Source organism: Podarcis raffonei, chromosome 12, assembly GCF_027172205.1.
Source record: "Podarcis raffonei isolate rPodRaf1 chromosome 12, rPodRaf1.pri, whole genome shotgun sequence".
In the NCBI taxonomy this organism is placed as follows: Eukaryota; Metazoa; Chordata; class Lepidosauria; order Squamata; family Lacertidae; genus Podarcis; species Podarcis raffonei.
The window spans coordinates 29,498,372-29,519,309 of NC_070613.1; the positions used below are offsets into that span (position 1 = coordinate 29,498,372).

Here is a 20,938-nt window from a genome sequence, read left to right on the forward strand (position 1 = left end):
TTGGCCACTCCTGATTCACATAGAATTCTGTGCTTGCCTTAACAATCCCATGCATGTGATGTTAAGAGGGCCAGGAAGATGTGAGGGTTACAGTGGGGGAGTAGGATTGAAGAGACCCAGGGGCAAATGACTACGCCATGGTGATCTCTGGGGTGACCATGGGCCAGGCACCATTTTCCATGCCTAACCCACCTTATCAGGTTGTTGTGAATACAGAAGGAAGGAGGGAAGGAGGGAAGGAGGGAGGGAGGGAAGGAAGGAAGGAAGATTTTGGTGTGCTACCAAAACACTATGTTCAAAACACTATGTTTCTGGTGGCACGTCAAAAGCTGAATTCAGTGCCTGGGTATAGCATGTACACAACCTGTCTGACACTGGCTGACACAATTAAAAGGATTGTATTTTACTCTTAAATCAATGACAAGCAGCCTACGCTTTTCTCACCATGAGGCAATGTCTGGCAACAATTCAGGTCAACAGCCAATTTGAAATTGTGCCAAGAGCCATTTGACTCCGATTGCCCCATTGGATGATTAAAAATTTCAGCTTTCATTCGAATCAATTTCCTAGTCCTCGTGATTCGTTCAATAAGATTAAAAAGTGCCAGGAAATACAGTATTTGCTAAAAAAAAACAAACCATAGACACAATACAGAGCTATTGAAAATGGTCCTAGGAGAATGTATACAAATAACTTGAAGTACGCAGGGAAATTTCCATATAAATATAATATTAATCACTACAATATTTTACTGCAGGGGTGGAAACCTGTGGCAGGGAGTTCCAGTATTGAGGGTGTGGACTAGACAAGATCCCTTCTAACTCTAGGAATCTAAGTAGGACCTTTAAAATGTTGCCTTGTGGAATGCTCCTGTTCTGAGTTCCAGCCACTCCATTCCATGGCCCCTCCCAGCCGTCAGCCAGCCAACATTTAGTGACCACTGAGCATGCTCAGTCCACATGTGGCTGCTTTGGGAGAGTTCCCTCTCCCTTTTTTGGTTTTTCTTCCCCTCCTATAGCTCAGTCAGTAGAGCATGAGACTCTTAACCTCAAGGTTGTGGGTTTGAGCCCTAGACTGGACAAAACAACCACCACCTCCAAGGGATTGGATGACCCTCGTGATCCCTTCCAACTCTACAATTCTATGATCTAATAAATATTTTTTTGTACTTCTGCAAAAGCCTTGGGTTCCCTCAAAGCTGCTGATACCTCATTATTGTGTGTGACCGTTCTGGCCACATGAGCAGTGACATCATGACCTGAACTTTGGAAATAGTAGGAATGATGGCTTATTTTATCAACTTGACTTCCTGTCATTAATCAGTGACTCTTACTTTTTCCCAAGGAGAGGGAAGTTCATCTACACTTTAGTGGTGAGGGATATTAGCTTGGCCATTACCCAGGGCTCTTAGGAACATGAAATAGACAAGGCTGGAGCCTGACTGTACAAATTAAGTTGTTTTCTGGTGGGTTCAGGGCGCCAGAATAGGGGGTTCCACACTCAAGGCTGAGAAAAGTCCCCATCATGGCCTTCATCCTGGTCACATCCAGATTCCAGCACAGTTTATCTTAAAGGCCTTTAAATCACCAATCAGCGTTTTTTTATTACAATGTTCTGAAGCAAGGCCTCTGAGTTGAAACAATATTTTAGAGATTAGTATCAAAATGTCAAGCGGAGGTATTAATCACCCCGACGTGTTCCAAGGGAGCAGGTACTTGGCAGGACAAATGAAGTCCTTTTCTTTTCTGCTAGAGCATTCATGGGATGACTGTCTCCTGGTTTCCTCCTTTGGAAGATGATAAATCACAGCCTTCATCAACAAGTAATGAGAGGAGGCTGAGCCTCGGCTGGTTAGACTTTACCCAAGCAAATGCCAGACTCCCACAGCTTCAAAGGCTGGGACTCTGGTTTTTAACAAAATTATTGTGATTATTTCAAAGGCCAAAGATTGCCCTTTTCCCTTCCCCACTCCCCCTCACTCTGAAGCTGTTTTGTCCCACCAGCAAGTATGAAAGATCATGATAATAAGAAAACAGGTACCTCTCATTCTGGGCATCAAGGATGAAGATAGTTGGATGCACTGCAAGGTGATGATGTATGTCCCAGGTAAAGATAATCTAAATCCCTATCTATCTATCTATCTATCTATCTATCTATCTATCTATCTATCATCTATCTATCTCTATCATCTATTTATATCTATCATCTACAAATCCACAACATATATTTAAAGCCCATCCAATTTACACCAAATGCACATGACTTTTCCTCCAAAGGATTCCTGGGAATTGTAGTCTGTCAAGTATGCTGGGAATTGTAGCTTGGTGAGAGGAAAACTGCAGTTCCCAGGATTCTTGGGGGGGGGGGAGTCATGTGCTTTAAATTCATGGCTGCCTACAAACCATGCATTTACAGCACATGGCTTCCCCCAAGGATCTTGGGAACTGGAGTTTACCCCTCAATGAGCTACAGTTCCCAGACTCTTAATAAACTACAGTTCCCAAGTTCCTCTGGTGAAGTCATGTGCTTTCAATGTAGGCACATTTGTATGTAGGACCTATTTTGCTAAGGCAAAGGCAACCAGTCCGTGAACCTCCAGCTTCGGTCAACCACCAACCCCAACAAGCATGGTCAACATCCGGGGGGTGGGAACTGTGTAGTCTATCAACTCTGGAAGGACCACAGGTTCCTCAGCCCAACTCCAGGATGATGCAGCTCTTCCAGGTCTGAGGCAGAGATCACCTGCAACCCAATGTTAGGCAGAGTTGCCCAGAATTGGACCTAGGCTTTTATATGCACACCCCAGGGGTATTCTAGATCGCTTTTATTCTGGAATAGTCCCATGGTGAGTGGGAAAAACCAGCTGAGCACAAGTCAGACATATTTGCAACTAAGCAGATGTGAATGAATACAAACCAAGCCTGCCCCTCGCACCCTGTACCCCGCAAATCTAGATGATGGGAATTTTAATAATAATAATAATAATAATAATAATAATAATAATAATAATAATAATAATAGGAAAGTGTCAAAAATGAGAGCTGCCTGAAAAAAACAACACTCTAAATATTAGATTTTACAATGCTTTCTAGGCAAGGTTTTCTGTTTGTTTTAGAAAGAGCAGTGGGACTTTGTGTAGCCCGAACAGCAAGTGTGTGATTTATTAGGTCTTTCTGGCCACTTAGCTGATATCCAATATGCACCCTGCTACAACAAACACCCAGTGCAATCTTATACATGTCGGCTCGGAAGTCCCACCTGAGTTCAGTGGTACTAACTCTTGAGTAACTATAGGTAGCAATCTGTGTCTCCCTTGAGAAGCCTGGGGCATGGACATGTTTGGGGGGCAGGTTTTTTCTTAGGGGGGCCAGAACCTCGGTTTGCTATGTATTTTTATTGATTTTTATTGATTTAAGGGGGGGAGTAGCTGCCCCCCTGCCCCCCCCACTACATCCATGTCTTGGAGGGGAAAAGAGAGAGAAACATAATAACAACAATAATTAATAATAATAATTTATTATTTATACCCCACCCATCTGGCTGGGTTTCCCCAGCCACTCTGGGCGGCTTCCAACTGAATATTAAAAACAGTACAGCATCAGACATTAAAAACTTCCCTAAAGAGGGCTGCCTTCAGTTGTCTTTTAAAAGTAAAATAGTTGTTTATTGCCTTGACATCTGCTGGGAGGGCGTTCCACAGGGCGGGCGCCACTACCGAGAAGGCCCTCTGCCTGGTTCCCTGTAACCTTACTTCTCGCAATGAGGGAACCGCAATGAGGGAACCCTCCAAAATCAAGATGTGACATCCACACTCATAGATTAATGGCTTCTTACCAGCTTTCCCTCTCTCACAAACACTTTTTACTATGAATTACAACCCATAATCACTAATCATTTTTTTTAAATCCCCACCTGATGCATAGACATACACTAACAGTGAATATATGTGAGGGATTACTGTTTAGTACAGTACTCCAGAATGGTGCTATGGGACAACTTATCTGTGGTACACCATCTTAAGTTTGAGACTTCTTTAAACAGCCTTCCCCCCCCCCCAAGGCATTGACTGGTGATTCCATAAACTACGGAACTCCCTCCCACAGGGTGGCCACCAGTTCCGATGGCTTTGAAAGAGGATTGAACAAATTCACGGAGAAGTTTGTCAGAGGCCATGATGTCGGAGGCAGTCAACGCTTCTGAATACCTGTTGCTGGAAGCCACAGGGGGAGAGTCTTGTGTTCAAGTCCTACTTGAGGGTTTCGTAGGGGCCTATGTGTGGCCACTATAAGAACAGGACGCTGGACCAGAGGGGCCGTGGCCCTGATCCAGTACGGGGAGGTGTGTATATACTGGGCAAGGAGAAAGGGTTTATTTTTCATTCCATACTTTCAGTGCTCTTCCATGGCTTCAACGCTCTTCTCTGACTGAAGCCAGGGTTATCATCTCCCTGGCTTGAGCGGAGCACAGAAGCAGGCGAGGTAATGATTCCGAAGTAACTAACGCGGAGTTAAAGCGAGTTAGCGGAGGCCTCTGAGCCCGCCGGAGGAGTGTGCTACAGGGAGGGCAGCGAGACACACCCGTGCTCCCAGAAATCAAAATTCCCGAGCGCTCACTCCGTCCGTCCCCCCGTCTCTCAATTCCCGCCCCGCCCTGGAAAAAAGGCAGTCCCTCCGTCTCAGAAGAGACGGCATCTCTCTCTCTCTCTCTCTCTCTCTCTCGGCCCTGTAACCCAACTTCTCTTATCTCGGGTGCCAGACTTCACGCCCCATTTCTCCAGCCATCTCGCAGCCCCTGCAGTCATCTCCAGGAAACCATCGGAAGGCATCAAGCTCCTCTTTCAAGTGCTTTATTATTTGTGCGGGAGCCAAGGGCGACGTCATTATTCATATTCATGGGATATTAATTGCTATTGAAGAAGAAGAGGAAGGAAGGAAAGCCGGAGCCTGGACGGGGTGTGTGTGTGTGTTTATGTGCGCGTTGAAGAGCGGGAAGCGACGCAAACTCTCCTGCTCTCTTTCTTTCTCCCTCTCCCTCTCCCTTCTTCCTATCAGGGCGTCCTTTTCCTCCTCCCTCCGCAGCCGCGGAGCTCCGCGTGCGGAGGGAGCCCCCTAGCGGCAGGGCAGCGCGCCGCAGCGCGCCTTGGCACGGCTCTGATTCGTCGCCCGCCAGCCAGCCAGCCAGCCGGTCGGACTTGGAGAGGCTGGGACGCGGCTGCCTCTCTCGCAAGTCTCGCCGATTCTTCTTCTTTTCTCTCTCGCTCCTGCTCGCAGCTGGAATGACTCTCGGACAGCGCTCGAGGCGGCTTTTCGGCGCTTCTCCTCCTCCAGCGCCGGCTTCCTTCTGCAGCCTCGCTTTGCCCTGGAAGGGATGATCGGCCGAGGGCTTTGCAGCTGGGCTGCTTCATCCCTTGTCCAAAGTTAAAAAGAAGAAGGCAACAAGGAGCAACTCCCGCTTAGCCAAGAAGTCCTTCTTCTTCTTCTTCTTCTTCTTCTTTTTTTTGCAAGAGACAAATCGCTCGGCACGCCCGGACTGCCTCTGTGCCAAGACAGAGACGCTAGGAAGCGGTCGTGCGCTCCGGGCCGCCTTCTTCTCCTCCCTCCTCGGCGAAGTTTCCTGCCGCCGTGCCCGTCCGCGGGGCGCCTCCCTTGCGCAGGCTGGCTCCGCGGGGGCGCCTGTTTCCGCGGGACCCCGCTGGCCACAGCATGGAGCAGCAGCAGCAGCAGCCGCGCCGAGGCGGGGATCCTCGCGCAGCCCTGGGCGCTGCTGCCGAGACCCTGTAGCTTGCTTGCTTCCCTCTCTCCTCGCCTCGCCTCTCCTCTTCCCATGGACTATTGCCAGAGATCGGCGCCTGCTTTCGGACCCTCCATGCAGTAGGTAGCCCCGTCTACTCTTGTTTTTGTGGGTGGTGGGGAGGAAGGAAATCGGATCTGATTTTCCTTCCCTTTTTTTTTGTTGGGAAGGAAACGAGGGGCGGGGTGCTGGGAGCTCCGCCGTGGGTTGAGGGCGAGCTGGCGGAGGCAGAGACGGGAGTTGGGAGACGGGCGAGGGATCTGTGTGTGTGTATGTGTGCGCGCGCGTTTGCGCGGAGAGGGGGCGCAGGAAGGAGGCGTATGTGCGCGCCCGAGCACCCCTTGGCACCTCTGGGGCATCTTTAGCCTGGAGCCTGGATCTGGGGCTTGATCCGAGACCCTAGACTAAGCTCCATTCCTCGCCCCCTCCTCCTTTACTTTCCACGCGCCTGGCTGCGTGTGAGTCTCTCTCTCTCATATCTGGGGTGGCTGCGCTGGCGATGATGCACCAGCCGTTCCCATCTTCCTTACAAGAATAAGCAGCCAGCTCTGGACCCCCACCCCACCCCGCTCCTGCCCAGTCCTGTCATTCCGCACCTCCCTTGCTCCGGAGTCACTCCGCAGCTTAGGGGTAGTAGCTTGGCCCGCGCGGCGCGAAGCCCTTCTCACCCCGCCCTCTGCCCTGTAAATGGATTAACTCTGATCTGAGTCCTTCATTGCTCAGCGCCCCCCCTCACTTCCCTCCCCTCTTCGGGTCCGTGTGTGTGTGTGTCGCGCCCCTCCCTCTGCTCTCTCTCTCTCTCTCTCGCTCCCCCCACCTCGAAGCCCTCACCTCGCGTTTTGCGGTCATGGAGTCTATAATTTCCTTTTTGGTCTAGGCTGGCGCGAGCTCTCCTGGTTCTATAAAGTGGATGTCAGGTGGATCTATGTTCCTGGAGGAACAAAGAGCAAGCGAAGGCAACGCTGTGGAAGTTTGAACTGGGAGGATGCAGCCTGTGTACTGGTACGCGGTGCTTCTGTTGCAACCAGCACTCTACCTGGTAAGTTTTGCAAGGAGCCTCCCTCCCTCCCGCTTTCTCTCTCCCCCCGCCCCGCACACTAACTTGGGCTGGTTTGGGTGGAGGGCAGGAGAACCCCGAGCAAAGGCCTTGCGGCTCGCCTCACTTATTCACGAGTAGACCCACTGGCTCCAGCCCTACCGAGCCAAAGGGTGGAGAGACTGTTTTGAGAGACTCCTTCCAGCTTTCTCCCCTCGTCTCCGTCTCCCGTGGGGTGTGTTTTCCCATTTTTTATTCATTTGTTGGTGGACGGAGTGCGCGTTTTGGGTGACTGTGGGTTCGACGGAAGTTTGGCAACCTTACTGTAGGCGTGCGAGAAGGTGAGAAGATCAATTCAAGGACGTTGCCACAGCGTCTCTTGGAAAGCTTGACGAGCGGGGCTTGGCAGGGGTGGTTAGGAGAGAGAACTCCGGCAAAACTTTTTTCTTCCACGATCTACCAATTGGAGCTCCATCCGTTCATACGGGAGACCAAGCCGGCGGTCTAAAAAAAAAAAAAAGTCCAGTGTAGACAGCAAGGTGTAATACCCGGGGTCTCTCTCTGACATGCGCTAGAGCTAGTTCAAATCCGCGAGGGACCCTTCTTGCCCGATCATAAACTCTGTGAAGTGACAACTTGGGCTATGTCGTGGGTATCTCACCTCCTCTATCTGCCTAGCTCCTTGTGACCCCTTGGTGGGTGGGGGGTCAGTTGTTGCGTCCCCAAGGTGTCTTCAGCTCTCCTCGGGGCAAGAGGGGAAGTTTTCGGTGGCGCCGGCGATCCAGGTGATGAGAGGAGGGGATCGCTCTCACGGTCACTGTCGTGCCAGCACACGCACACCCTTTAGGGGGCTTTTCCGTCATGCACAGGTGTCAACATCCAGGTATAGACACCACCTAGCACTTACCGCACCCCCCCCCCGGGCCACGTAAAACCAAACCACCTAAATTCCACTGAATCAGTCCCGTGGCACAAACAGATGACCAGAGGGGACGGGAAACCACACAACCTGGGATCTCCTCCTGGGATCCAGCTCACAACGATCCACAGATAAGCACAGACACCGTCATCTGCTTTCTGAGCAAGGGGATCGAGAGTGATCGGCTTTCAGGTTGGAAAAACGGTCTAGGATCAGGCCGGACGGGGAATAATGAAAAAGAAGCGCCTGGTGCTGGCTGAAAAAAATGGTGTGGTTCTACACGCATACAAATCTTGAAAACCAACCGGGGCAACTCGTTTTTTGTTTTGTTTTTACCCTCTCTGTAAGAAGCCTCTTCCTTGCGCTACTGGTCTGCGGTTGCAGCTCTTGGCCGCTGGAGGGCGGCGCGCGCCAGTCTCAGCCCCGCTCAGGACACCTTGGGGGGGGGGGAGCAGGTGAACGCAGGGGCAGCCCTTGCAGACGGGAACAAGCGCTCTGGCGTGCCATCACCTGCTGTAACACTGCCTTCCCCCTACAAATAGACCGGAGCCACAGTTTAGAAGTCAAGAAGTCTTGGGGATTTATTTATTTTTAAGAAGAAGAACATTATTCTGGTTTCTATTCATTCGGATTCCGCCCCCCCCAACAGAGGTGAGGATGGAGGCCCCTCCAAGATCCGCAGAACGATGTCAAGAACTACCCCCCAATGTTATTTGGGGGCCAGCGACCTAGGAAGCCTTGACTGGCTATGCATCCTTGAAAGGGTCATTTGGTCACCTATGGGGGTGTGTTGTGTGCGCGCATGGCGCCTTTGCACCGCTCTCTGATTTATTTATTTTTAAATAGGTGGGGGCCAGAGAACTCCAACACACGTAATCTCTCCCATCCAGGCGCAAGATCAATAAGCTGCGTGGTTCTCTCCCCCGCTTCCTCCTCCCGCCCTGGGTTTGTTGGCACTTAAACTCTTTCCCACTCATGGCAACAACGGCGCGGGATTTATTCTAATGCGCGGCAGGCTGAAAACAAGCGCATTAATTCTCCTTTAATTGTAAACTGGGAGCATTTGAAAACCATTCAGTGTGCAAATTATGCTGATTCAATTACCGTTTAGTTACAGACTTCATTACCTGAATGCCTTCTCCCTCGCCCCCCTCCCTCCCCACCCCCAACCAGGATTTGGCAAGCGGGGGAAAGAAGAGGAAGGGAAAGAAAGAGTTTTCAAAACAATGCGAAATGTGACTGAATGCAAATTGAAAATCAGCAACAGTTTAGGGCGGTTGTCAGCTGAGAGAGGGCTTCGTATAGGATTCCGCAGGCTGATCTACGACTTTATTTGCAAGTCGATATAGTAGCCCGTTGATACTTGCTCTGCATATTCCTTGAGTTTTCTTAGGGACTAACTATCCTGTGCTAAGCCTGATATTAGCCGTCAACCGCGAAGCTTTGATTTAAAGCTTTAATCAACACAGGAACCAACAAGGTGTTAGGTTTTGCTTCTTCCTAGATGGATCTATAGGGTGGCAGGATAGGACCGCCTTGTAGAATTTAAGCCAAATGGAGTGAGGGAGGCGAAAACGGAGAGATCCGTTTTCATGGAGAATCGGTTTACGCTTGGACGTATAAACACAGAGTGTAGATGGAACAGGATCCCAAATCTGTGTTTCTGAGGGATTCGGGCGATAAGAATACTGTTTTTTCCTTAAAAAAAAAAACGTTTACCTCTCAGTAGCAGGACGTGGGAGAAGCTAGTCTGGATCTCACCGTTCCCCACCTCTGTCAACTGCATTGCAACCACGCTGCAGTCAGTCGGTGCAACGCCCGTGCTTTTGTATTTAGTGTGGACAGGAATCCGGGCCACTCCGCCTGCTAACAGGAAAATGGCAAGAGGTCACCGCTGAAACAGACGGAACTCAAATGACTAGGAATGTGTGGACAGGCCTGGTGGATGATATGCATTCAGTTAAACCTAAGAATGCTTTTCTCAGTGACTCTCCGGATCGCTGCTGTCCTTCTTAGATTTTTTAAAGGGAATTCACGAAACGGTCCCCGTTCAACAAGCTTTAAGGTTTCTTTGGCCTACTCGCGATTATCTCGATATTTGCTTGGACCTATTTGGGGCTTAAAACATATTTCTGATTTCTTTACACAATTGGGCGATAGGAACCCCAAGAGTATGCTGAATAGCTGAGCTGTTTATCTTGGGGCCTCCCCACCCCTTAAACCGATTTTCTTCCGATGGGTTTTTGGAGTCTACCCCCTCCCCCCCCCCCAGTTTTAAAAATGCCAAAGAAATTATGCAGCAAACATGCCCGTATATGAACACAGACGGTCATATATATTGTGGTTGACCTTGACGCTTCCAGTGGTGGAAGAGAATGAGATGGATTATTGGAGCGCTGGAATAATTCCTAAACGGCAACTGGAGTCTGATGTCATTTCTGGACATTTTCCAGCAGAGTCATAGAATGGAACTTGTGTGTGATGTATATAGTAGCTATAAATAGACCTATGCGCTCCATACCCTGATATGTGATAATATAATGTAGGTTCTATATACAGCTCACAGGTTAAGGTATAGAACGGTTTATAGAGAGACATTCAGAGAGAGCATGACAACACATCATATGCTATCTGTTTCATATATGAAATGCACACACTTGTATCTATTTGCAATGTGTGGCTGTATAAAATGTGCCTGTACATCTACAATGCTATTTTCTCTGTCCTAGACACACTACTCGAAATTATACGTTTAAGCATCCTAGTATGTGGCACGTTTTTACTGGGAGAGAAATCCCTCTGACTTCACTGGGACTTGCCGTCAAGTCAATCTACACAGGACCGCAGGCTAAACTCAGGATTGCTTCCAGGCTGATTGTAAACTCTTTCATATCTATCCCAAACACATGAAGCAAATTTCTGTGAAACCGGTTGGACTTTTTCATTAATATTATTGCTTTAAATCTGTGCGTTCGCATCGCTGATCTGCGTGGGATTTAAACCGGCGCGCTGGCTTGTGTGAACTGGGCTGTCGGCGATGTTTTGGTTTAGAGCGATCAATATACTTCAGAAGCATTGTGTGTGTGTCTGTGGCAGCGTCTCCCCTCTTTTTTTTTTCTTCCTTGAAGGGGTGAGGGAGGAGGCAAAGGAAAGCGGAGACCGTAGCTGAGAACATTTCTCTCCGGGATAGGCTCCAAGTCTGGCCAAAGGTGCGGCGCTATCCCTCCTATTTTGACACTCGCCGGTCACTCCAGAAATCTTAAGAGCGGGTCAAAACAGCGATATCGCTTCTCTTGCCATTGGCACAAGAATGAATAACTTGCTTTCTGTACTACATATTTGGGACGGGAAGGCCTACATTTTCGGAGAATTGCATGCAAATATTTAAAGCACCGGGGCGAGCTTTTCCATCGCACATTTGGCGCGGGGTGGCCTTAGGAGTCGGTTGACACAACACTTGTTTTGTTCTAGATGTCCAGTGCGCTCGTGTGAATGAACCGCGGATTTTTTTAAAAAATGCTGATCGTGCCAAGCCATCCAAACCGACCTCTTCGCTCGATAAACCCCTGATCTCGCAAAGATTTCTCTCCAGATCTAATTGTTCACAGGAAGGCGAGAAAGGACAGGTGGAAGTTGGGTGGGTGAGTGGAGGAAGACCATTTGATTTGTCCTTCATTTCCTCTCTCCTACATTTAGTTTAGGCCGTGTATCTACCACTCTCGAACCTTGAAGCAACGTACCCTGTCGGGGTAAATTGCATTTATTACTGTACTTAGGAGTGTGCGCGCGCGCGTCCAAGGCTGAATTACTCCACAGCTTGATTCAAAGCCCAATGAAGCCAGCGACACCCCTATTTCAGCTCCATGCTCAAATTCTGAGCTGCCATCCCCAACATGACTTGGCGGTAGCCAGTTTCGCTGTGTGTCCCACACCTTTGCTTGGAAGTAAGCCCTATGGACTTCAGGTGAAACTTCTGAGTAAGTGCGTTTAGCACCGCACCTATCATACATATTTAGGAACACCAAAACTCCGTTTAGCTCTCATGGTTGGACTCGAAGACCACAAGGCCACCCATCCCAGAACCTGGTCTTTCCTGGGTGACGGATGGGTTTGCATAGGAGAGAGGCAGAGGGAGGGAGGAATGGAAAGAGAGGGGGGGAGGGAGGAAGAGGTTTCTGATCCAGAATCATAAACTGGTGTAAGAAACGGGAGGAAATGTGCATTCTTGAAAACACTCGACTGTATTAGGTTATTGACTGTTCCACATCTCTGTATGAGACTCTCTCTCTCTCTCTCTCTGTGTGTGTGTGTAACACTAGGCAGAATCGTGTACCTTCTTCTATATGAATTGCGAAGATTACCCAGCTTACCTGTTTAACCTCAGGGTTTGAATGAAGTGTACATACCTATTCCTGATTCATGCCGCTTTGGGGTGGCCTGTTGTTAAAGCCAGGTGCATGTTGTGCTGTGAGAGACAAGTCGAGGGCTGGTGGTGGTGTCACTCAGAATGCCTTAAAACTCGCGACTGCCTCTATTACCTGCTCCCCAGCTGCAGATTCTAGAGTTGGTGTCGCTCTGTTCAGTCTGGCCTCGATTGTGGTCATTTTTTTCTTCCTGGTAAACGTCAACCTAAGGGCGCAATGTGCCCACCCCATCCTTCCTCCTTCTTCCAAGCTAGGTAAGCATCTCCCTCAGACTGCAGGGAGACCATCCCCAACCAGGCAAGCATTGTCCTCCACTAACCATTCTTTACACGGGGTTTCAAAGGGTTTTTTCTGTTCTTTTCTTGGCGCTGAAAGCATTTGGCTATTACTGGCTTGTTTCCCCCGCTCTTTCTTCTTTTTGAAGCGATTTGCTGTACTTTGCAGGTGGAAAAAGAAAGATCAAAACAACTCGTGGCGCTAGTTGTATATTGGGCATCTCACACAACACGGTGGCAACAATTTGTTTTCATTTATTTGTGTTGGGAAGTTTGGGGAGAAAGAAAGAAAGAAAGAAAGAAAGAAAGAAAGAAAGAAAGAAAGAAAGGCGCAGCTTAAATTCTCTAGGAGCAGAAATCTCCTAGGAAAACTCTGAGTTTGAACAATGTTGCAACAGGAGACAGGCATGCGTATTTAGAAAATGAGCTGTCTAGGACTAAGGGTACATGGTGATTGTGTATTCCTACTTATACAACACGTGCACACAAGCTATTTAGACTCAACACATGCTGTAGGATACAGGTTGTCTTATATCTAAACTGATCAATATACTCTTTCTGTTTCCTCTCAATGTCTTGTTTTTATACCAGGAAATCCATGTAAATTCTCACAATCAACAGAACCACCCCAGCACGCTAACGCCGTCTCTTTTTGAGGATAAATTGGAGCATTTTCTTTGAGTTTTATTTCTTTGGGGTCTTATTTACGTCTTCTTATTCACCTTATTTCACCCCCTCTTCGGAATCAAACGGTTTATCGTAAATATGCAGTGAGACTGTGGGAGATACATACATACATACATACATATATATATATATATATATATATATATATATATATATATATATATAGGGTGGACCAACTTCCACAATCGCATAGGCCCACTGATTCCAACGGAGCCTACTCCTAAGTAAAACTCCAAGCGGCTCGAGCCTTGATAGGGTTACTTGGTGGAAGCAAGCCCCACGGTGTTCGGTGTGGGACTTACTCCCGAATTAGTTCCCGGGATACTGCAGCCGAAGACCAGCCGATGTTATCTCTGTTCACACCCACCTTTTAAAAATGGGGCGTAGGGGTGGAAGGGTAGTTTTCCAGGTGTGTTAACATCGCCTCTTTCTCTTCTAAATCAGCACAGACTCGGGTACTTGAAGGAGCACTGAGGCGAGCTGGGCTAGCCCCCCTCTCCATCCTGCCCCCCCCAACCATTTTGTATGTTCAGAGAGGGGTCCCTACTTCTACAGAGACAGCAGCTCTCCATTTGAGTGATTAGCTAAATCTTCCGAGCTAGGAGTAATGCTCATTTCAGCCCTTGTGTAGCCCGCCTTGCCTCTAGACTGAATAATAATAATAATAATAATAATAATAATAATAATAATAGAAAAGCCATTTTCCTTATTAGCGATGGCAGTCAGAGGCTAAGCAGGTTAGTCACCCCCTTGCTGGGAATCGCCGATTTCGCAAGCTCTGTCCCCCACCCCGTTTAGGATCTCTTGTCCCGGACCCGTCCTTCCTTCCTCCTAGTAGTAGTTTGGGCGAAGCTCGCCGGGTGATTTGCCAGCCAGTTTAACTCACAACCGGCTCTTGTAAGTCAGCATTTAAAGCACCCCCCTGGGTGCTTGGTAAATAGGACTTGAGCCATTTTTTATGCGGCAGATTGACATGTTGACGATTCTGCTTGGAGGAAGCTTCTTCCTCCTCGCTCCCCCCCTCTGTTTTTTGCAAAAGCTTGGCAAGCACTTCATCAAGGATAAAAAGGTTCTGCCGTAAGGATGTCACTCAATTTATTGTGAAAGTCGAATGAATTACGTTTAATGAAAGTGCTCCCCCGATGAATATTACCAGCCATTTCCTGAGTTGGCTCTGTCAGATTGATGGGAGGAAATGCCAGGCGGCCTCCCTGCCGCCACTACCACCAAGATCTCCAGCCTCAATGACGGACGCGAGCTAATCGAGGTCTGCTGCTATTACGCATAGGATCGAGAGGGCGGAGGATTCCCAATACGATGCGCAAGTTAACAAGGCGACGTTCCATTTCGCCTCCATTAGAGCTTCGAATCTGCCCATCGTCAGCCGTTGCACCAGCTTCCGTGGGACTCTTTTGCTTCTGGGTGAATGTATGAGGTTGTGGAAATTCTATGCTTGCTGACACTTCCAGCCAGCCAGCCAACCCAATCTATAAACCGGGATTTGGCACCTCCCCTCTCCAATTTATTTTTTTTGAGAAGTTCTACCGAAGACATTTGGCAGGTTCAGAGTACACAGTGGCACTGGCTTCCCGATAAACTTAGCCTGTATGCAGCGATGCCTGGCTCAAGTACGCAAGGTGGGAAGGCACGCTCTATGCGAGAGCGGAGTGAACACAGCCAGTCTCTACCTTAAAGGGGAAGAAATGGAGGGTTTGAATGTGTGGCTGGCTTCCCCAGAAGTTCTCGAGCGTTGGCGTCTTATCTCACTAAGCACTGCAAAAGGCCCATCCACATATAAATCGCCCGAACACATTGATTTAATCGGAACGAGCTCCCATAGTGTTAAGTGGGCCATTCACAAACCATGGGAGTTGCTCCCGTGTAAATGCATCGAGCTTGCACATCCCATTGACTTCACAATGGTTGGCAGCCAGACTGCATTGGTCCTGGTCGTTCTGGCTTGTAGTTACTGGGAATAGAGCTCCAAGCCAATGTATTTAAGATGGAGATGATTGTCCTATTGGCTTCTATGGACTTTTCTCTCTCAAACATTCCCTCCCCTGATATGAGGTCCCTTCACTCCTTTTCCTTGAATGTAGCCTTCCCACTTCAACAAGGTTTGAAGCCCAAATTGCGTCAACTTATCCGAGTTGTGAATAAGACCAAATATTCCTTTGGGATTTCAGGGTGGTTCCCAAGACGTTCCGTGCTCCCGCGCACGTTTTATGAGCTGCGTTAGCGTTTGCATTAGTTCAATCGCTGGCCACAGTCTGATCTTAATCGAAGAGGATCTATCCTGCCATTCTAAAGGCAGCAGGGTCACAGTCCTGTTAGGAAGGGCTGTTGATGCAGGAAGTTCCGGGTTCGGTCTCAGAAGTTCAGAATTACACTTTGTAGATTGGTTCTTAGTCTTGGGGTACCAAGGCGCTCCTCCATCCAAAACACTTCCAATTGAAATTAAATCTGCGATCCTACCCAAACTTAGGAGTGAGTCCCATTGTAGACTGTTGGATTTACTTCTGAGTAAACCTGCACAGAATTGGGCGGCACAGGTCTTAAAACATGCTAGTTTTCCTGGGCCTATTTCCATTTTGTCTGATGTATGCGGGCACTGAGAGTGTCAATACTTATCTTTCATGGAAGTGTGTTCAGCACTGTAGCCTTCTTAGACATAGAAACACCCCAGTCCTACTTAAGTAAAATGCTTAGGTTTCCTGCTTTACCTGGAAGTAAGTTCTACTGAAATCCATGGCACTTGCTTTCAAATATGCATAATCTGCGTAACGAGTTTAAACCGGGCATTGCTGCTTAACAGGTTTGTTGCTCTGGTTGCAAAACAGAATCTACTGTAAAACAGAAAGAAAGAGAGAGAGAGAGAGAGAGAGAGAGAGAGGAGAGAGAGAGAGAGAGAGAGAGAGAGAGAGAGAGAGAGAGAGAGAGAGAGGGAGAGAGCCTTCCCACCGGGATATTGTTGCCGATGTGATGCAATGCAGCAATAGTTTAGGGTGAAATCTTGAGTACCCTTATTCGGAGCTCTGATGAATAATGCCCAAAGGTTTTGCTTCCTCGCAACACATGAACACCCCAAGCCTAAATCAATTTACTTGGAAGTAAGTCCTATTGTAACCAAGGGAATTTACTTCCATTTGAAGAAGTTAGGCTTCGGATAACTGCGTGCTTCTGAAAATCAAGTTCCACTGGAACTTTTTCACTGAGGCTCCATGCAAGTTATGTGTTCAAACGATTGTTGCGTTAGATTCCACCACCACAAAAGGGAAGAAAACGAAGGAAGGAAGGAAGGAAGGAAGGGAGGGAGGGAGGGAGGGAGGGAGCGAAGGAGGGAGGGAGGGAGAAGTCCTAGCAGGGATCCATTCTAGTATTACAATTCAGCCAGCTGCTCGAACTGGGATTTCCAGTATCCTCAGTGTCAAAGCTTAGAGAGAGGCTGTTCCTTTTTCTGTCCCAACCTTTCGGGGTTTCCCGAGATCTTAAGTGAGGCAGAAAAAGGTATCCACTCTCCGAAGTGACACCCGCTTAGACTTAACATGCTGAGAGTTACTGGTACTGAAGTCTGCCCTCTCCCCACCTCTCCTTCTCTTTCCCAAAGGGGCTGGCTCAAACCACAACCCTCTTAAGAGCGGCACACAAAACTTCCAAGCCAAATAAGCTAGTCTGCTTTTTACCAGATGGGGGAGTGTCGAACGCAAGGGTAGTCAATGGTGCCGTGTAAATCACAGTTCTTTGTTAGGAACACCTGACGACAGAACCCAGGAACCAATGGATGATTCTTAAACGGAACGTATCAATCTTTACTCATAGTATTAAAGAGATCAGCTAAGCAACCACTGCTGTTCATTCCAAGTCTTTCTTTACTCTTCTTACTCTTTATTTTCTGCCCTTTATTGAGCGAGAGGAATAGCTTTCTCCAATCTTTATATATCTCTCTCTTTCTCTTTCTTTCTTTCTTTCTTTCTTTCTTTCTTTCTTTCTTTCTTTCTTTCTCATAGAACCTAATATTCAGAACCAACTCTTTTTTCCAGACCTGTACAAACTATTTGTTCAGATAATGGGCTTAAATATATGTTCTTCAGGTTTATTGCTGTGCGTGTGCCTACAGAACTTGTCTCGAGAAGACTTTCCACTGAAACTCTGAATTCTTTTGACTGCTCGAAGAGAAATGTATGTTGCCTTCTCATCTATAAAGAGCGAACACCTTATCCGCAGAGGAACGCCTCTTTTTAAATGTTCCATTTTTTGTAGTCTTGGATAGGTTTCCACAAAAGGCGATTTCCTTTACTCAGTGTCGCTTCAGAGTTACAAAACAGGTGTCTCATGTGTACGCAAGCTTTTGAGTTGTGCAGATCTCTTCGTCATTTCTTACAAACACCTAGCTCGGAGTAACCTGGCAGGTCGACAGCTCTTATTCTAAAATTATGTGGGTTTTGTGTTTTATTGGCTTTTTAAAAAACCTGTTCCAGGTTTTAGTCACCAACACTATATCAAAGGTAGACTCTTTGCTATGCATATCTTTAGCCAGTCAGTTCCAGTCATTTATGCTGTATTAGCATGCCGAGTTTTCAGGCAGAGATGGAAATGGATATTTCTCTTAGCACCTGGGAGGGACAAGAGAAGTCACCCTATAGGTTTGAAATATAGTATCTTTTCCTTAGTTTTGCTACATTGGCAACTTCTTATCTTTCCTTATATTCGGATTATGTTAAAGCAGTTGGGGCAGAGCTTTAAAAAAATTATCTTAAGGTGGTGGAGCAATGGTTTCCATTGTTCAGAAGTTCAGAAAGTCCGTTCTCCTGCTCCTAGCCACACCGCTGGTCCGGTGTACCTCGTCTCCTTTTTGCTTTTCTGATGGAACTAAGCAACAATGCTCACAGAATGGCTATTTTCAGGACCTTGGAGAGCTCCACGCGCAACACGCCCTGACAGGAGCTCGTTTCATCTTTAGGATCCTGGACAGCATCTAACAGTTCTTGAACGGCCACAGTAGTGACCTACCCATTCAAGCTCTCCCTCAGCGACATTTGCGGTAGAGACCTTTGCAGTAACCTTCCATGTTCATGGCGCTTTCTAGCTCACCGCGTAGTAACTCCAGGCGAGTTAACAAAGCAGCCCTCCAGCGCCCGACCTCTCGCTTCGGAAACAAAGAAGGCGAATAACTGAGATTGATGTCTCATTAACGATTGATGCTATTTTATGTGAAGCGAATGGAATAATAATAATAATAATAATAATAATAATAATAATAATAATAATGCCTTAAGGAAGCTTCGCCCCCCCCCCACGCTAACAGAAACCCTTCCTTTTTAGAACGTCTTTTGGGCAACAGAGCAGGATTTTCTCTCTAAATAAGGGAGATACCTGGGTGCCTGCAGCCTCCACCCACCATTTGGCAATGGCACTTCTCAATTTAAGTTGTGTTGCTTTCCAGAACCAAAAGGGAGACTGTAATTCACACATAATAGAAGAGAAAACCCTTTGGGGAACAGGATTTGTGCATTTGCTCTTTCCTGACTAACCGGCTCCTCTTAAAAGCAGATGGGTGAGAAACAAGGTTGACTACTTGCTATGAAAAGCGTCTCCGTTGAAAGGATCCGGCGCGAATAGAAAGAGGGCGGGGGGACTTAATATTTATTATGGACTGGAGGACAGCGTCACACGTTAGGGATGGTGAGAAGTGTAGGTTCCCTTTATCTTTTTTATGTTTTGACAGATTTTTTTTTGCCAAAAAAAACTTTAATACGTTGAAAAAACTCACCTGGAAGTTTATTGACAGCGAAATATTCACCGAAGTCTAGACACACACACACACACACAGAGAGAGAGAGAGAGAGAGAGAGAGAGAGAGAGAGAGAGAGAGAGAGAGAGTATTCGATCACTTGCATCAACGAAAGTCAATGAGTGACCCTCCTGGTGACCTCTTCCTAAGCCAACCTGTCTCTTGACCCAGTCCTTAAGAACAGCTGTTAATAAATTAATTACCCCACCCCAGCATTTAAAAACACAAACAAACAAACAAACAGGAATGCAAGAACTCTCATTTGATTCTTAGCCAAGCCCTTGGGATTGTGCCATAAGGATACTATTTGTAATGGTCTAGCCATACTGATCGGCGCAAACAAACAAGCAAACAAACAAACAAACCCCGAGCCCATTTATGTGTTTGCCCAATTAACTTAAACATAAGCGATAGTTTTTTTGGCGTTCCTACGATCTTCGCCTTCCTCGGTTAAGTAAGAGATAATCATTGACTTTGCCCCTCGATGGCATAAATCCCCACTTAATATTGACAGAGCTGTCCCCCAGGGTTTTGCTCGCGGAGAAGCGGTTGTCGATAAAACACAGGAAAGTTGACAAGGAAGGTGTAACTGGATGAGTGATGGGAAGCCTTACAAGAAAGAGCGGTGGTGGGAATAGATTGGGCCGCGCTTTAAATCAGGCTTATTCAAAGACCCACGAAGAATACGTAGGAGAGGTTTTTTTTGGGGGGGTGGGGGTAGCGCGGAGGCAGGCGAAGCTGGCGCCGAGTGTCTGCTTAAACACCTTAGTAGCACCTTGCTGATTCATGGATCCGGGAGGTGAAGGAACAGCTGGGGACGCAGTCTGGATGCTCAAGGCCTGTGTCTCCGCCGTCGACTCTGGGTACATCTCTATCTTTGAAACGGGGAGAACAGCGGGTTCCGTAGCCGAGATGGCTGTCAACGCCTCGAAAGTCTCCACGCGGTTTACTGATTCAGTAAGATTTTTATGTACTTATTATTCCTTTTTATATATTAAAAATGTTTTATCCTCCTATCCCTCCTCCCCCAAACCCAGGGTTTTTTACATTACAGGATCTGTAAGTCAGGCCTGCGAACTTGAATAAAATATTTGGGGGGGGGGTAAGTGTCGCCCCGCATAATGGATCACAAGAAAGGGATCACCCATACCATTTGAATGTCAATGCCCATCAACCTTTTTTTGGGGGGGAGGCCCCCTCAAATATTTTATGGAGGGGGCCAAAGGGACCACGGCCCCTGGGAGTTGGCTCCTATGTGTAACGTTGTCTTCACAACAACCTTGCGAGGCAGGTTAGGCGGAGGCACAAGCTAACTCAGCGAGCTACAGGGCTGAGAGGGCTTTAAACTGCGGTGGGTCTCCTTGGGTCTGGTTCGACCTCCTGACCCCCAGCTGACTGTGATTCCACTAGTTTTAATCATGACCACTAGTTTTAATGCACATCATTTTAGATACCAAGAGCATACATAGCCTATACGAAGACATTGGTCCCGACCTGTCCTTATAGGTTTGCAACGTAATGGATGGGGGCGAAGGTAAGATTTGAACCGGGCTCTTCTGCGCGCTTTATCTGGCGAACCAAACTCCTCTGCCCTCGCCATCAATCTTCTGTTTGCCTTAGTACTCAAAGCGCCAGTCCCCTCTGCTGCTATTATCCGCGGAGAGACTTGGCGTCGCTAGTTAAGTCTCCATCCTCTCCTCCGGTTCTTTCTCCCCCCGGAAGGCAGTTAGCTTTGCCTTGTCGCGTTATCTGCTGGCAGGTTCTGGATCCACTCGTAGATTGTCTTCCTCGTTGATGAGGCCTGTCACTTAACCGGGGGGGGTGGGGTGCCGGGAAGAGCTTTCTTCAATTGCTCGACTGCAGGCTGGTTGCCCACTTCTTATTAGCAGCGTGCGCTAGATGGTTGGCTAAGCCCTCCACGCATAAAGGCGACCCTCGCCGCCGCCAGTCCTTCGTTTGCATATGTGTAAAAGGGCAGAAAACAATGAGAGGCTGCTGCATCGCTCGCGTTGGAGT

General features: G+C 47.8%; 1 protein-coding gene across 3 annotated transcripts in view; it reads left to right on the forward strand.

Moving 5' to 3' along the window:
• Positions 1 to 4,557: 4,557 nt before the first annotated feature.
• NXPH1 (neurexophilin 1) overlaps positions 4,558 to 20,938 on the forward strand; it is a 187,544-nt gene continuing 171,163 nt past the window's right edge. Inside the window, exons 1-2 of one of the 3 annotated variants that reach the window (XM_053409926.1) lie at positions 4,558 to 5,874; positions 6,668 to 6,829. In XM_053409926.1, the coding sequence (XP_053265901.1) occupies positions 6,776 to 6,829 (54 nt within the window). In that variant the 5' untranslated portion in view covers positions 4,558 to 5,874; positions 6,668 to 6,775. Of the gene's footprint in view, positions 5,875 to 6,072; positions 6,249 to 6,667; positions 6,830 to 20,938 lie in introns of those variants that run through there. The other 2 variants (XM_053409925.1, XM_053409927.1) reach the window with 2 other exon arrangements.